The 16,494-nt window shown below is 45.8% G+C and overlaps 1 protein-coding gene across 2 annotated transcripts in view; it reads right to left on the bottom strand.

The window, feature by feature from the left end:
- The window catches only part of GRIN2C (glutamate ionotropic receptor NMDA type subunit 2C), a 93,027-nt gene that overhangs the window by 39,098 nt on the left and 37,435 nt on the right, over window positions 1-16,494 (bottom strand). For both annotated transcript variants that reach the window (XM_081899557.1, XM_081899556.1), the window contains exons 3-5: window positions 13,326-13,924; window positions 11,281-11,395; window positions 5,518-5,729 (exon numbers count right to left, since the gene is read on the bottom strand). In XM_081899557.1, the coding sequence (XP_081755683.1) occupies window positions 5,518-5,729; window positions 11,281-11,395; window positions 13,326-13,924 (926 nt within the window). The remainder of the gene's footprint in view (window positions 1-5,517; window positions 5,730-11,280; window positions 11,396-13,325; window positions 13,925-16,494) is intronic.

Consider the following 16,494-nt stretch of genomic DNA (forward strand, 5'->3'; position numbering starts at 1 on the left):
TAATGAGGGCTACTAGCCCTGCTCATTTCCACTTACTGCCCCAAAGAAAAAACAGCAGACATTTTTTTTGCAAATTTGCTGAAGTCCCGTCTGCAGAAATGTTCCTTAACCCTTGAGTATGTGCAATCCTTTTCCTTCTTAAAGGTTGGGGTGGGGGTCACATGCATGCAAGAGGGAGAGGTGACAGCAGGCAGGGAGGAAGGGAGGAGTAACTGATTACAAGAAGCTTCATGGAGGGGATGCCTCCTAGCTCAAGAGGAAGTGGGCAGAGGGGGAAATAGAGTGTCTGGCAATCTTTGCTCAACTCCTAAGGAAGGGGACATGCTATCCTTAGCACTAGGAAAAATGCTAAACTCTGCACACCACAGTGGGATGCGGGGAGATGAGCAGTCTTCTAAACAGTCTGGAAAAAACATCCAGTCAGAGACCACTGAAAAAGAGAGGAAAGATTAGGGGTTCTGGCTCTGACAAGAAAGCATTTGATACAGGCCTGGTAAAACAAAAAACAGCAACCCTTAGGTTCCACCTTAAAACTAGACTTGCTTAAAAGATTGTACTTGTTGTTGTTGGAAATGATAGCTGAAGTCTCACTTGCTCACAGCCAGTTTGCACGTCAGAGCCAGACACATCAGAGTGTCGGCACCTCACTCGTTCCTTTTGTACTGATCTGATCTCCAAGGGAATTGTCCTCGCCTCCTCTCTGCTCAAAAGGACAGGGAAGGAAGGGGGTGCTCCACTGCTGTGGCTGCTGCTGCCACCAGCAACATCACTTGATCTCAGGCCGTGGATGCAGGTGAGCATTCCCCACATGGCAACTTGGCGCACAGGCCATCTGCTTAATTCCAACTGGTGACAGGGAAATAGAATCTTGCCACATTTCTGCACCTGGTTACAAACCCCAGAAAAGCAAGCATGGGGACAACACTTTTCTGCCTGGTAGGACAATTCAGCCAACAACACATAGTGGGCAATGCTCACTGGGAGAGAATGGGGTTTCCCTGAAGGTTTCAGGTCCAAATCCTAACAGTCTCCAGCTAAAAGGTAACAAATAATCAGGCTAGGAGAGGCCTTGGCCTTCCCCAACTCTGGGGCCTTCCAGATGTTGTGGCACTCTAGCTCCCATCATCCCCGACCACTGCCCACACTCTCTGGGGCTGATGGGAGGTGGCAGTGGCGTAGTGTGGGGGGTGCAGGGGGGCCCGGCTGCACCAGGCACAACATCTGGGGGTTAGGGTTAGGGGGCGCAAATCCACGGGTTAGGGGGTCAAATTACTTGCCTTGCCCCGGGTGCTGACAACCCACGCTACGCCACTGGGAGGTGGAGTCCAGCACCAGCTGGAGGGCACCAGATTGAAGAAGACAGCCTTAGTTATTGCCGGTCAGAGTAGAAAAAAACTAGGTTACTCATTATTGAAATTTGAAATATTTGAATGCTGTCATTTTCCTTAATTGCTTTTTTTTGTTTCATTTCGCAGAGAAGGTCTTTACCTTTAAATATTGCATAGAAATGTTTCCAATAAATAAACAGATGACAATATGGATGGACACACTACAAGGCAGCTTCATCTTTTTAAAAACTGGCTTGCCAAACCACATTTTCCCCCAGGGTGCTTGTGAATACACTGCCCATTGGAAGTTAGTTTCAGAATCTGTGTTTCTGCAAAAGCCTTCCGATAGTTTTTAACCTACATTTATTGAGCTGGGGAAAGTAGCTTGCTTCTTCACCCAGCAGGTTGGCTGACACAACTTTGATCAGAGGACTGCCGAGGTCGGCAACAGGCAGGTGATTAATAACTATGGGCAGACGTTTCAGGTTAGGTCTCGGTGGGGGCGCGCGGCAGACCGACTGCCATGACCACCTTTCCATCTAGTTGCCTCCAAGGAGCCGCCACAGCCTTGAGAGTCTGCTTGCTGGGTCACCACATGTATGCGGTCCTGGAAGTGTAATTGATGGGCCAGCTCACCAGGTAGCCTGCTGGGAAAATGCTACCTTTATAGACATAGAAGTGGAGGGGATGCTGCTGCTGCTGGGGTTTCAAATCTACCTGCAAGCCAGAGACACTTCATCCAGAGCCTCCACCCCAAAGCCTCATCTTGCCTAGAGAAACCAAGCTGTCGGTGTTGGGACAGGAGTCCTTCCCGCATTAAGAAAACGCTACTTCAAATTCATTCAATGTTTTGGAAGCAAGGGTGGGAAGCCTATAGCCCTCCAGGTGTAGTTGAGCTCCCATCAGCTGCAGGAGTCATGTCCAATGGTCAGGGTACATGGGAACTGGAGTCTAGCAGCAGCTGGGAGCAGGACACACGTTCCCCACCTCTGTTTGGAGCAGTGTTTCCCTAACTTGGGTCTCCCACTGTTTTTGGACTACAATTTAAAGTATCGCCTAGTGCAGGCATAGGCAAACTCGTCCCTCCAGATGTTTTTGGGACTACAACTCCCATCATCCCTGACCACTGGTCTTGATAGCTAGGGTTGATGGGAGCTGTAGTCCAAAAACAGCAGGAGACCCAAGTTTGGGAAACACTGGTTTAGAGGAAGCAGCATTTCTCACTGGGATCCTTGCTACACTACAGTTGCCAGCATTTTTAGTTTCTTTGTCTTTGAAAGCTGCAAGTCCAAGAGAAAGTCAGCAAGGGAAGATTTTCCAATGCAATGATAGGAAAAGCTGTGCTGAACTGAATTCGACTTTGTTATGCAACTATTAAAAACACAGTGACCCTTATTATGGAAAGAGAAGATAATTTAAAGCAAACACAAAAATAATCTCATTTGATAATCTTGCTATCATTTAGCAAAACGGAGGTTTATCTTAATTTCTGACTACCTGGTTCTTAAAATTGCCTTACTCATTGTAAGGATATGATACATAGCAGATGTAACTATGATGCATTGAGATTTGCATACAAGTTGTTTTCTCTTTTTTGTTATTTCTATATTTATTTAAAAATATAACAGTAAATTTAAAAAAAGAGAGAGAAAGAAAAGAAACAATAAGAATGCTCTGATTCCCAAGACTCAGCCAGCCAGGAACACTCAAGGTAACTTCTTTGTTTTCCCTGCTAAATTTTTCAGAAGAAAAAAAAAACCTCTGAGATCTCCATTGACTGATAATCATTTTCATCCATCAAGATGACTCCCACTTCTAGTGCCACCCTGGGAAGCAAACAAATGGCATTTCAAACTAACGGCAACGATTCCTCCAGCCAGTGGCCCAGCATCCATCATGTTTGTGTAATTTTTATGCAAATTCAATTAATTGTGTGATGTAAATTAAAATATGTCAAGTCCTGATGTGCTTCTTTTGTGGTTCTGGATATTGAGCACACTTCTCTGGGCCCTGCCTGGGGCAGATTCTCATATTCCTTGGGCAGGCAGCAGGAAGGATAACTTTATCACTCACACACTCAGAGTCAAGAAGGATGAAGGAAGGCATCCTATAAAAAGAAGACTCCCAGCAGCTTCCTCTCAGCTTTGCAACTGAATCGGAAGACAGTCAGCACACCAGTGAATTTGTCCATCTTCTTGCCCCTCCATGCTTCAGGTGGCTTGCCTCTCTCAGACTCACACAGCCACCTTGGTCTTGGAAAGTTAATTATGTTTCCCACAGATACAGAAAAGAGAGTCACAGGCTCTGATCTGCTCTGGAGACTGCAGAGGGTATGACAAGTTTGATCTTCTTGCTTCACACAGAGCCAGCAAAGGGTACAGCCCTTCCCCATTTCAGACATCCATGCAGAGTCAGAGGGTAATTCTGTGGTTTGGGGTCAGCAGGAGTGGTGGGTGGGTGGGCAAGCAAGTCAGTGCCAGGCAGACTGCTTCAAACATGATATGCTTGTCCAGTTTATACTGAGGAGCCAAGAAACTTCGAATAGGCTTAAGCCGAACTTTCAGCATCTACGGCTTATGATGCTGGCATTATTTGAGTTGGTAGACTCGTGTTTGCTTCTACATAGTTCCCATCCTTATTATAGACATTGCGATATATTGGCATAGTGCAATGTTTAGCTGGGGACATATCGCAATGCTGAAAACCAGATATCGCCAAGCCCTACTCGCAACTACGCTATTTGAAGTGCAAGCACCTCGTCCCAAGACTACTGTGCCCTTTTAAATTGGTGTGTGTGTGTGTGTGTGTGTGTGTGTGTGTGTGTGTGATTATTGGGTTGTTGTTTTTATTTTGGTTGTGTATTTTGTGGTTTTATATTCTGATTTTATCCTGTGAAGCGCCCTGAGCATAGCTGTCAATGTTTCCCTTTTTTAAAGGGAAATTCCCTTATTCTGAATAGGATTCCTCACAAGAAAAGGGAAAAGTTGACAGCTATGGCCCCGAGACCTGAGGGTAGAGGGAGGGAGGGAGGGAGGGAAATAAATACCATATTTTTTGCTCTATAAGATGCACCAGACCAAAAGATGCACCTAGTTTTTGGAGGAGGAGAACAAGAAAAAAATATTCTGAATCTCAGAAGCCAAAACAAGAAGAGGGATCGCTGCGCAGCGAAAGCAGCGATCCCTCTTGCTGTTCTGGCTTTTGGAATAGCTGCACAGCCTGCATTCACTCCATAAGACGCACAAACATTTTCCCTTACTTTTTAGGAAGGAAAAAGTGAGTCTTACAGAGCAAAAAATACGGTAAATATGAACATAGCAGCTGAAGGACTTGTCAGCACATGGCAGAGGATTGGTACAGAGAACACCAGGGCAACAAGAAATGCATAAGGTGCCACCAGCTCAACCACGGACCCTGCTGGAATGTTCATGCCATTGAAGAAGCAACCCCAAAGGTTATTATGCAAAGGGTTATCAACCCCTTTATGAATTCTCCAAAAATGTGGACATCTGAGTTCCACATCTGGCCATCTGATCAAGCCACTGAATTCAAACTTGATCATGGCTGCCTTACTGAATATTCTTTATGATGAGAAAGAAGGCATAAAGGTGAATGATAGCGGCCCACAACATGAACCCTTTGTTAAGAAAGAAAGAACCCTGTGGGCTGTTCTCCAAGCAGCAATAAGTCCTGTCAGTGCAAAAGTTCCCACTCCAAACCACCACCCACTCTCCCATGTGCCCCTTAAATCTGTTCCAGGGGTTCCCCCAACCCTTCAAAGCAATTTTAGGGAGGGCATGGGATGTCCCACTGCACAAGTGGAAATATCTGAGCTATAGAGATGCAGGAGTTGGGATACTGCCCTATTCAGCTACAATGGGAAGGCCTATGGGGCAGAGGGGGCCCACATGATTCCTCCAGAGGTTGGTGGACATCCACTCCCATCAGTCCTAGACATTGTGGCTGATGGTCAGGAGCTTGTAGACTAGCAGCAATGGAAAGGTGCCATGTTGGTTAACCCTGCTGCAGGGTTATGCTGGGGAGTTGGCCAGCAGGGGGAGGCAGCAGGGAGCTCAATGCTCAAAAGGCACCCCATATCCACAAAGCAACCCTAAATATAGACTTGGGCTAAGTGTGTCCCAGAAATCCTTGTTGCAGTCCCCCACCCCTTAACTGCCTTCCTATTTACCTCTTTGTGTGGTTGGCCTGTTCCCGGCAGGGGACGGTGTTGCGGACACACACACCGGTGGTTGGGTCCGTCTTCTCCACAATGACAAAGGGTCGTTCCTCCAGGGTGGCTACTGTGAGGTGGTGGCTGTCGGCCATGGGCTGCAGGAAGGATCCGTAACGTGGCCACACCGGGTATTTCATGTGGATGATGCCCTTCTCCCATTTCCCCACCTGTGCAATGGGCAGAAAGCAAGGGACACAGTTTGAACCAAGCAAAACGAGGCCCTCAGCCATGTACACACCTTTGGAACCCTGGCTGTGCCGTCCTAAATAGCCTGTTGCCAGCAGGAAATTTCTGCTGCAAATGACTATAAGACTGACAGGGGAGGAGAACATAGGACAGAGCCAGGTCTCTGTGCAGCTCATAGGAAACCAAACACCGTGAAACGGACCCAGAAGTCAACACAGGCCCCTGGGGCACAGAAAATGCATGCTGCTGGCAGCCTCTGCCCTGACTGGGGGGGGGGCAGAGATTGGCAGCTTCCAGGCAGTCCCAACCCAGAACAATTTGCCAAGCAACTTGATGACAAGCCAACAGAGCAATTGGAAGGGCAGTTAGCATTCAGTATGTTTTGTATGGATACAGAAGACAGATGTTTTATTTCTGTTTCCCTGATTGAATGGAGATGATTTTCTGTGGGGGGGGGGGACCACACTCCCGCTGCAACTGACTTCAGGAGATAACAGTCATTTTGGAAATAGAATTTGTGATATTAGTTTCAAATGAGCCAGATTTTGAAATGGCCCGGCAGCAATTGGCTATAGAGGCTCTTATTTATTTACAGAGATTGAACACAAACTAGCTATAACTCCAGGCAGGAGGAACTTAGGTTTTAAACAGAGCATTGTGTGGAGAGATTTTCTTTTGCTCTGGGACAGCTGTCTGGCTCCAGTAACCAGACAGAGCACACTCTATGGCCCCGCTGTTAACTCTACGTCTGCTGCTCCTCATCTGACCTCTCCATGGTCAACCTGTTACTTGGCTGGATATCACACTCCCCAGGAAGCTTGGAGGCTAGAATGTGAACTACAGTCGTACATCAGAAGTTGAACAGAATCTTTTCCAGAAGTCCATTCGACTTCCAAAATGTTTGAAAACCAAAGCGCGGCTTTTGATTGGCTCCAGGAAGCTCCTGCAGCCAATCAGAAGCCGTGGAAGCCCCGTCGAACATTCGGCTTCCAAAAAATAGCTTGCAAACTGGAACAGTCAATTCCGGGTTTGCGGCGTTCAGGAACCAAAACGTTCAGGGACTAAGCTGTTCAAAAACCAAGGTACAACTGTACTTCCCAGGAGAAATCAAACCTCGTATCCATGAGTAAGGAGATTCCCATGACATGGATTAAAAGGACCACTCCACTAAAAAGTTCTTGCTCTTTTATAGTTCTGTAATCATCCCAAAGGTGATTATTACAGAAACCAATCCTGGGTATCTCAATCCTGGGTATCTCAAGGAATGATGGGTCAAAACCTTGCTAGATCAAAGTTGCAAAAAGGGAAAGGATGCAATGGCACAGAGTTGTTGCTTTCCATAAAATGCAAAAATGGGTGGTGGTGGCTAGGATTCCGAATTTTTAAAATCTACTCAAGTTATTGTGATCTTACTGAAATTACATTTTTATTAGAGTTTATTTTTATGTCTATTTATATACTGTGACAACAAAAGCTTTGCAATAAATTGATAAGATCGAAGTGTGGTCCAAGTCAAGCATGAATCACTTGACATTAGAGATGTTGCCAAGACCTGCTCAGAAAGATGAGTCTCAGGGCTCACAAAGCTCACCCCAAGTACATTGTGAGCAACTTGACCCCTAAATTATCCTTGAGCTAAAACGTCTGCAGGAATGAAAAAGTTTTTCAACTGATGTTGAAATGACACCAGCAAAACATCATAAAAGCCTGTCCTCCTCAGTGACCAGCCCACCATATCTATATCAACCGGGGCACCAAATTAGGACCTCCAGAGATTATCTCAGTATCCTGGTAGGCTCAGATAGCAACAACCAATTCATCAGATGTGCCACATTTTAATGCCAGGCCATTTAAACCAAATTTCATTGAAAAATCATATAGTGTACATTTTTACACACTTAGCATTTAGGTGGTAATCTTGGCTACTTTCACTACTGAAACTTGAACATTATCAACTGAAAACTATTTATCCATCCCTCCTCAAAAAATGAATTTTTAGAATGAAATTATAGAATGTAGTTATCTAAATTCTGAAGTTGCCATGTTTAATCTGAGGCATGCAGGTTTAAGGCTGTGTACACACCATACATTTAAAGCACATTTAGCACATTCTCCCACCCACAGCTCCAAAAGAATTCTAGAAACAGTAGTTTGTTACGAACTGTGACTCCGCAAGGGGTAAATTGCAGTTCCCAATATTCCTTTTGGTGGGTGGGGAACAGACTTTTAATGTATGGTACTGTATGTGTGCAGACTTGGTGAATTCAAACTATACCTTTCAAACTTGATTTTGCTCTTAGAAACACAAAAGGAATGCAGCAAACTAGGATGGATGGGATAAAGGCTTATTGTTGTTTGAAAAGATAGATGTGTTCTCTTTATATGCTATTTGCCAGTTCCCTCAATACCTTCAATGAGAGAATATTAGGACAAGTCCATCCTAACACTGCAAATGCAGTTGTATCGACTGTGTTTATAGCATTGTACTCTTGGTTTCTTAAGAGAAGTATTGGCAAAGCAATAGTAATAATTGCTATGATACACGAGAGAGCATTTTAACAGCCCAAACCAGTCATATCATAAAGGGAAAGTGTCAATGGAAAACATTTACTCAAACAGCAGGGTTGACTTAATTAACACTAATATTATTCCACTGGTAGCTTTCATCTCGGCCAAAGTACTTATGGCACTCTTCCAAAAAGAATAGAAAACCCAACCAGAAATATTTAGTAACACATGTTTGTCGGATAGAATAAACACACACACACACACACACACACACACACACACACTTGGCCATCACAAGCAACTGGCTCTATTTTCCTCCCTTAGGTTTCGCCACTTCTGAAGAGAGAAAATAATGGCCCAGTCTCAAATGCTTAAAACGTCCAACCATGGAGCAGGGAGACAATGCCAGTTCTCCAATCAGCAGTAGGATTTGGTTGCATGTATGGACCCCCAGCACAGTCTAATTGCCAGAACGTGCTAATAAGGCCAGGGGAATGGCAGATTCTGGAACATTCTGACACAAAACTGGGCCTATGGCACTGTTCAAGAGCCTACACTTACTGGAGCATTCCTAACCGGTAAAACCATGCAAGGATAAATGAAGCCAATAACCGTGGACGACCCAAAATTAATCCTGACTATAATCCTGACTATACAGGGCCAATCTAAGACCCTGGAATCTTCAGGTTCCCATCTGGAAATCTGGAACGCCACAGCCAGTCAGTTTTGACAGTACTGAACTAGATGGACCAATGATCTGACTCAGTATAAGGTAGCTTTGCATGTCCCTGTGACATTTTGCAGAAAATGGTGCCCTTTCTACCCCAAGCAGCGCAGTATCCGAGGCCAATTTTACCATTTTACACCTGAGGAAGGAAACTGACAAGGGCCTTTCCCCTATCCCAGACCATAAAAATACCCCAATAATAAATGGAAGAACTAACAATTTCCTGCCCTTTCCCGACACGCAAAATCATCTGCCTGAGGGGGCCGCCTCTCTCTGGCTAACAGTAGGACTTGACCTGTGGACTAGACAAAAGAATGAAGAGTCTCACACAAAATGTAAATACTGGTGGGGAATTAACGTTCAGTGTCTATAGCAGGATATCAAACCATCTAAAAACAGAACTTTGTTCTATCGTTTGCCCTTTCTCCCTCTGAGGTAGAGATGGGTAAGTCTATTTCTGCTCCATGTCAATTTTGCATGTGTTCGGTCACAACTCTGCTCTATATTCTGTTTCCACATTAAACTGTGGCTTAAAAAAGAATATTCAATTTAAAATACCTATTCTCAAAAAAACCCAAAAAACCACCACCCCACCCTATTTAAATTCTGTTTTATCTCAATACACACATTTCTAAATGCACTTTATCTTAAAATATTCCCTTTTAATGCATTTTGGTACTTTTCTCCGAGTCAAGAACTGTATCAAAAAGTTCAGAGAAGTGCAAAATATGAAGGTAATTATGTTCCAGTCCAGGAGGTGTGGATCAAGTCACTGTATTGGAAATTCACGGGAATCAAGTTACTTAAATTTCCCTTCACTATTGTGCAGCATTTTGGAGAGCTCCTATTGTATACCTGAGGGAGGACACTGGATATCAGTGGTTTCATCCCATAAGCCAGCTAACCTGTGGGCCTCTAGATACTGTAACCCCCATCACCCCAACCCCATGTCATGCTAGCTGGGGCTGACTGATGTTGGAGTATAACATCTGGAGGGCCGTGGGTTAGCCACACCTGCCACAAGGGTTCCAATTTGTTTTCAACTTCTGATGAACGCAACTGATTGACAAGCTTCGCAGTTGCCCTCATCTCTGATCTGTAACTCACTTAAGCCAATTTGCCTTCACATAATTTGCCCAGTTCTGTTTTTTAATTCAATTCCACACGAACGAAACTACAAAGTAATCTCGCGCAAACAAGGGCACTGCCGCCCTCTTTCTCCAACTGAGCTATGCGCCCCGTAGCATGCGATACATTACCAAGGCGCCGCAAATTAAATAAATTAGTTGTGTAACACTGAATAAATGAATCCCAAATTTCATTTCATTTCATGGTGCTTCCATTTGTTTATGAAATGAAATTGGATTGCCATGCAGATCCTAAAGAAAGCGTCGTTTTCAGCTTTTAATCATTCAGTTAAGTCATCACCTCGATGGCAGGAGCCGGGAGGAGCACAAAGCACAACTGGGAAAGGCAACAGGAAGCAGAACTTGGGGGCTTCCAAGTCATTCTTTGGTTTAAAGCAGAGGCAGGGAACTCTTTTTGCAGCCCAATGGCCACAGTCCCTTCTGGGCAAGATTCTGAGGGTCCCATACCAGCAGGGAGCGGGGCCAGAGACAAAAGTGGGTAGAGCAATGGGTGCAAATTTTGCAGTTTCTGCACACACACACACACACACACACACACACACACACGATCCTCCATTCAGACAAGCAAGAAGCAATATCAGAGTTCAAGGGAACATTTCAGCCAAGTAAAAACACTTGGGTAAAGTGAGGATTGTGGCTTAGGGGGAGTTCTGAGGTCTAGGTATAGAGAGACTTGGAGGGTTGCCTTTGGCTCCTGGTTTAAAGCCAAGACCCCTCCTTCATTGATTTTCTCTTTCCCTTCCTCCCCTCCACAAACACTGGTATGTGTCACCCTGAAACTCTTAAAGCAGGAGAGCCTGGAGCTTGAATGGTGGGTAGACCCTCCTGCAGAAGAAGAAGATGAAGAAGAGTTTGGATTTGATATCCTGCTTTATCACTACCTGAAGGAGTCTCAAAGCGGCGAACAATCTCCTTTCCCTTCCTCCCCCACAACAAACATTCTGTGAGGTGAGTGGGGCTGAGAGACTTCAAAGAAGTGTGACTAGCCCAAGGTCACCCAGCAGCTGCATGTGGAGGAGCAGGGAAGCGAACCCGGTTCACCAGATTCCGAGTCTACCGCTCTTAACCACTACACCACACTGGCAGGAAGGGAGACTGTGCCTCCACTCACAGAGAAGGCTGCCCAGAAAAATAAAAAGGAGCCCTCACCATCTCCCACAGCCGATGCCGGTTCAATGAGATCACCACCAAGGTGGGCCTCACCAGGAAGCCATCGTCATTGAAGGAGAAGTCCCTGTTTTCCCACGTCACGTTGAGCAAATGCCTGTCGGGAGGAAACAAAAAGCACTTTGATGTTGCCAGGAGGGAAAGGGCAAGCGAGAAGTCCCCCCATTTCATCAGTGCAATGTGCTCCATTTGTCTTCCTTTGAGAGAAAACATTTCCCCTTCCGCCTCTCTCACATGCTGACCTTGCAACAACCACCCAGGCCTCATCAGTTCAGAGCAAGATGGTTAAAGTGCATTTTACCGAAAATGCTTACGCCTCCCTATGAGCTCAGACATTGCTTTCCCCAAGAGATGCAAGGGCGAATTAGAAAGAATTTAGTAGAAAAGCCTTCTCGCAGGTGGTCTTATGGGGAGAGCACACGGCAGCAATAAAAATGCGAGCACATTTGCAAAGCAGACCAGGATCTGGTGTGGTTTCATGTTGTGGGTTGAGATTCCTACACTGCAGAGGATTGGGCTAAATGACCCTCAGGACCCCTTCCAACTCTACAACTCTACGCCCCGGGTGTCACCACTGAAGGGGGTGACAAAATGCCAGGCGGCACTCACCGCGGGGCCTGCAGCGCACTTGAGCCATGCATCTCTCCTGGAGTGACGCAGTAGCTTGGGCGCCCGCAGGCTCCGCGCTGCCCAAAACAGTCTGCCTGCTGCCTCCCTCTCAGTTGTAGGGCGGCTGAGTGGGAGGAGGCAGGCAGACTCCTCAGAGACCCCGCGGAGCATCCTGGCCCTGCTCGCCCCGCCCCTGCAGGTGGCTGGCCCCACCCCTGCCCCAGGAGCCTGATTGGCTTTCTCCGCCGCTGCATCACTGCCTCCAACAGTGGAAGCAGAACATGCTATGTCTAGTGGCCTTGACAGACTAAACCTCCATGGTTTTGTCCAATCCTCTTAGCCATCCAAGTTGGTGGCTATCACTGCCCCTTGTGGGAGCCAATTCCACAGCGATCTGCTTTGTGATGCTCTTTTGTCTGCCCCGAATCTTCCAAGATTCAGCTTCATTGGATGTATCCAGGTTCACCATCCTTCCCTCCTTAAAGGCTCCTGCGCTTGCCCTGCTGCCTTCTAGCTGACTCCCTCATCCACATCTAATACTTCCAAGGTTATGATCTTCAGGCTGCTCCACCAGCACCAGTCCCATTTATTTGTCTATTATTTATACCCACAGAGTGACTTGAAGGTTGTGCAAGTACCCATTAGTAGCAAAGCCCAAGATTTACATAACTCCCAAGTTAAAGCCGTTGCTCAATTATTGAGTGTCACACTCCAGAACTGTTCATTAAAACCGGGAAATTAAAAAATGTTTCGCTCAGTTAGCTTTCTTCATACTTTAGATTTTTGCCATCCCTTGACTCACAACAGTTGAGCCTTCCTCGGCTCTCTTTCTTTCTTTCTCCCTCCCACCCTCTCTCATTCTTCACTGCTGTACCAGTGACCACACAACCCACTTGAAACTATGGTGATCGGCTCAAACGACAGAAAGAAGAATAGCAAAGAGCTTCAAAATATCAAAGGGGGTGGTATCCAAAATCCTTTGTCTGCTAGCGCAATGACTCTTGGGTGAGCTTTACTGTTGTGCTACAATTCCCAGAGTTCCCTGTGAAGAGACACTGTTAGTTATATCACTCTGAGAATTGTAGTTCTGTGGCGGGGATAGGACTCTGCTAACAACTCTCAGCACACTAAACTACAGCTCCCAGAATTACCTGGGGGGAGCCATGCCTGTTTAAAATGGAATGGAATGTGAAATAAGCTGGAGAATTGCATTTGTAGAAAATGGGCCATAATGCAGGATTATGATTGCAGAAAATGGCAGAATTCTCAAGTGTATGAAAACCAAAGTCTCTCTAACTACCAAGGCACAAAATCTTCCTTACAAATGGTTGCTGCAAATCAAATTCTAATTTCTGATGCACACCAGTAGCCAACAGGGTTTAAATCGTGTTAATTAATAGGCTGTTGCCCGGGCTGACCTGTAGAAGGTGTTGTTTGTGGGTATACTTGAAGGTGTCTTGTTGTTGCAGTCTCTACCCACTATGGGAAGGTAGCCATGGGTCCTAAAATAGCTCTCTGCTCCAAGGGCGATGATAGCCACACCATCCCGGACCTTTTGCCTCAGGCTCATTTTCCAGCTCTCCGTGACCACACTGATGAGGCCAATTGGGAAAGAGGCAGGTGGGACATCCATGTTCCCCACGGTCAGGCTAGGCACAATCCAGATATAGCCAGGTCCAATCAAACCAGCCTGTTCTGCCACTTGGAAGAGGTATTCCGCCTCCTCTCGCGAACAGTACACAATCATCACCTGAGCATCTAGCTGACGCAGCAACCTTTGGATCTTGGAGTTGCTCCCATCCTGGGACATCTCAAAGGTGAGGACATCTTGGATTTCCCAGCCAAAGTAGCTGGCATCTGTGAAGGACCGTATCACATCCAAGAAGACACTGTATCCAGGATATAGGCTGGTGATAACGGCAAAGGAGCTCCAGTCATATTCCTCCAGGACTTTGAAGATCACCTGTATTTGCTGCTCAATTGAGACACCCAGCTGTAGAAAGGCAGAGCCAGCCTCCTAGGAAAGGGGAAGAGAGATGGATTAGTAACAGGGGGTACATGAGTAGTTTTAAAAATAAAGTAAATAAATAGTCCGTCATTACTGACTTCTTAGACCTTGAATAGCAGGCTTGATGGCCACTCTTGTTCTCAACACTCACCCTTTCCCAATTTAATATGAGCTGTGAGGTGCAAAACCTTCCTTTTGCTTCCAGATTTGCCACCTGCTTGCTGCATAAGCCCGGGTGCATCAGCAGAACTCTCTCTGTAGCTCAGAGCTCTCCGATTTTAAAACAGGAAGCACACACCCCACCATTAAAATCTGCAAGTCTATTGTGGAACTCAATTAGTCAATCTTTATATGATGATATATAGAGGCAGAAGATGTGTCATCACTTCTGGCACTTATTTCCTGCTCTGCCTCAGCTGCTCTTTGCCTGGGCCAGCTGTTACAAGTGGTCTCTTTCATCCCCAGTTCCTAATGGCTATTCCTGGTCTGTTCTTGTTTCCTACATGAACATTTGATTCTCTTGCTATCTGGGCAAATGCACGCACCCATACATACTCACAGAGCAATAACTTTCAAAAGACTCAGTTGCTCCGCCACCTACAACACAATTTCCAGAACATCCCGTTTTACAAAGCAATGGAAAATGTCGCAATCCACAAATGAAACATGGTCCAGAGCAGGCATAGGCAAACTCAGCCCTCCAGATGTTTTGAGACTACAGTTCCCATCATCCCTGACCACTGGTCCTGTTAGCTAGGGATGATGGGAGTTGTAGTCCCAAAACATCTGGAGGGCTGAGTTTGCCTGTGCCTGGTCCAGAGTATTTTCATTTGGGAACTTAAGCTCTTTTGAGTCAACATTTGGCAGGGTCAAAATTTTCCTAGCCAAGTCAATCAGCCTAAACAGTCAGTGAGTTCATTCTTGCCCTCTGTGTATGTTTCTATTTTAAAAGCCGAACCAAACCTTCAAGTATTAAAACACAAAGGGGGAGGGGGGAAATCACATGGACTTTGTTGAATACTCTGTTTTTCAGTCAGTATTTGATATCCATCTGAATTTTTCATTTGTCTAATCTCCCTCTTTGGCTCAGCCTGGCCCTCTTAAGGACAAGATTAACTGATTGGTATTTATCTTTAAAACATTTACAAAATAGTTTGGAGTTGGAGAGGTGTTCTGTTATTTTTTTTGGAAGAAACTCACTTGGAAACTCAGCAAGATTTTTTGCTGCAGTTTCCAAATAATTGTTTTCTAAAGGGATGCAAAGCAGTTCCAGACAAAACCACGTAGGAAAGATTTAGTAGGCAAATTGAGATAGTCAATGTGGGTTGAAGAGGACCTGGCCTGCCTTGGAATCTGAGGTTGCAGCAGAGGTATAGGGGTTGTCAAGTGAAAGAGCAAGGAGAAGACAAATGGGTTTCAGAGAGGTATATAATCCCAGGACAGCAGCAGCAGCAGCAGCGAAGATTGGATGAAAATGAGGAAAACAGATTGCCAAGATCAAACCTAAATCAGTTAGGGCCTTGAAGAAAGATCTCCCCTGAAAAATGAGCACTCTAAAGAACATTAAAACCACTAGTTTGGCAGTAGGTGACATTCTGCTCCTTGCCTTTCCCTCCCCCAACTTCCACTACCTAAGGACCATACCATCTTGCCCTGAGAGAGGGGAGAGAGAGAAGACCAAACAACCTGGATAGCTGCTCACCATTTAGCTCCTGGAGTTCCAGTGAATGTGGTCTTTCCATCTCTCAGGGGCTATTTTGAAGACTATCTTGCCATGGGGGAAGGAGAGATCTAGCTTTCAACAAAGGTTTCTTCCTTGAAGCTTCCCTGGCTTGTTATAAAGGGTCATGCCCCCTCTACTGACAGAAGACTCCTTGATCCAGAGGTGTACATCAGCAGAATGGTGGGGTAGGAACACTGAATCAGAAGGTAAATGGTGTTTCCGTGCGCTGCTCTGGTTCACCAGAAGCGGCTTAGTCATGCTGGCCACATGACCCGGAAGCTATACGCCGGCTCCCTCGGCCAAGAAAGTGAGATGAGCACCGCAACCCCAGAGTCGGCCATGACTGGACCTAATGGTCAGGGGTCCCTTTACCTTAAGGTTCAGCTGTAATGCAAAGCTCCAGTTTATTTAAAATGGAAGCGAAAGCTTCCGATCTCCTCCTTGTGGCCACGCTGGAGACGATGGCAGGGAGGAGGAAGTGAACAAGCGAGGCACTCATGCACGTAATGCTAAGCCATACATTAGCATTAAATCTAAATGCGGCTAATGAAAACTGAAGGTGCTACTTCATTACTGCAAATGTGACAGCAAAACTAGAACGCCAACAATATGATGTGAAAACGAACAAGTTTCCCCTAAGAGTACTCCAATAAAGCTCAAAAACATGGAACTGATTCTGAAACAAGCTGTTGGTGATGGTTATTTATGATAGGGACTGGGTGCCTGTGGGCCTCTAGATCAGTGTTTCCCAACCTTTGGTCTCCAGCTGTATTCAGACTACAATTCCCATCATCCCTGACCATTGATCTTGCTAGCTAGGGATCATGGGAGTTGTAGTCCAAAAACAGCTGGAGAT

The sequence above is a fragment of the Podarcis melisellensis genome (genome assembly GCF_964234715.1).
Source record: "Podarcis melisellensis genome assembly, chromosome: 2".
In the NCBI taxonomy this organism is placed as follows: Eukaryota; Metazoa; Chordata; class Lepidosauria; order Squamata; family Lacertidae; genus Podarcis; species Podarcis melisellensis.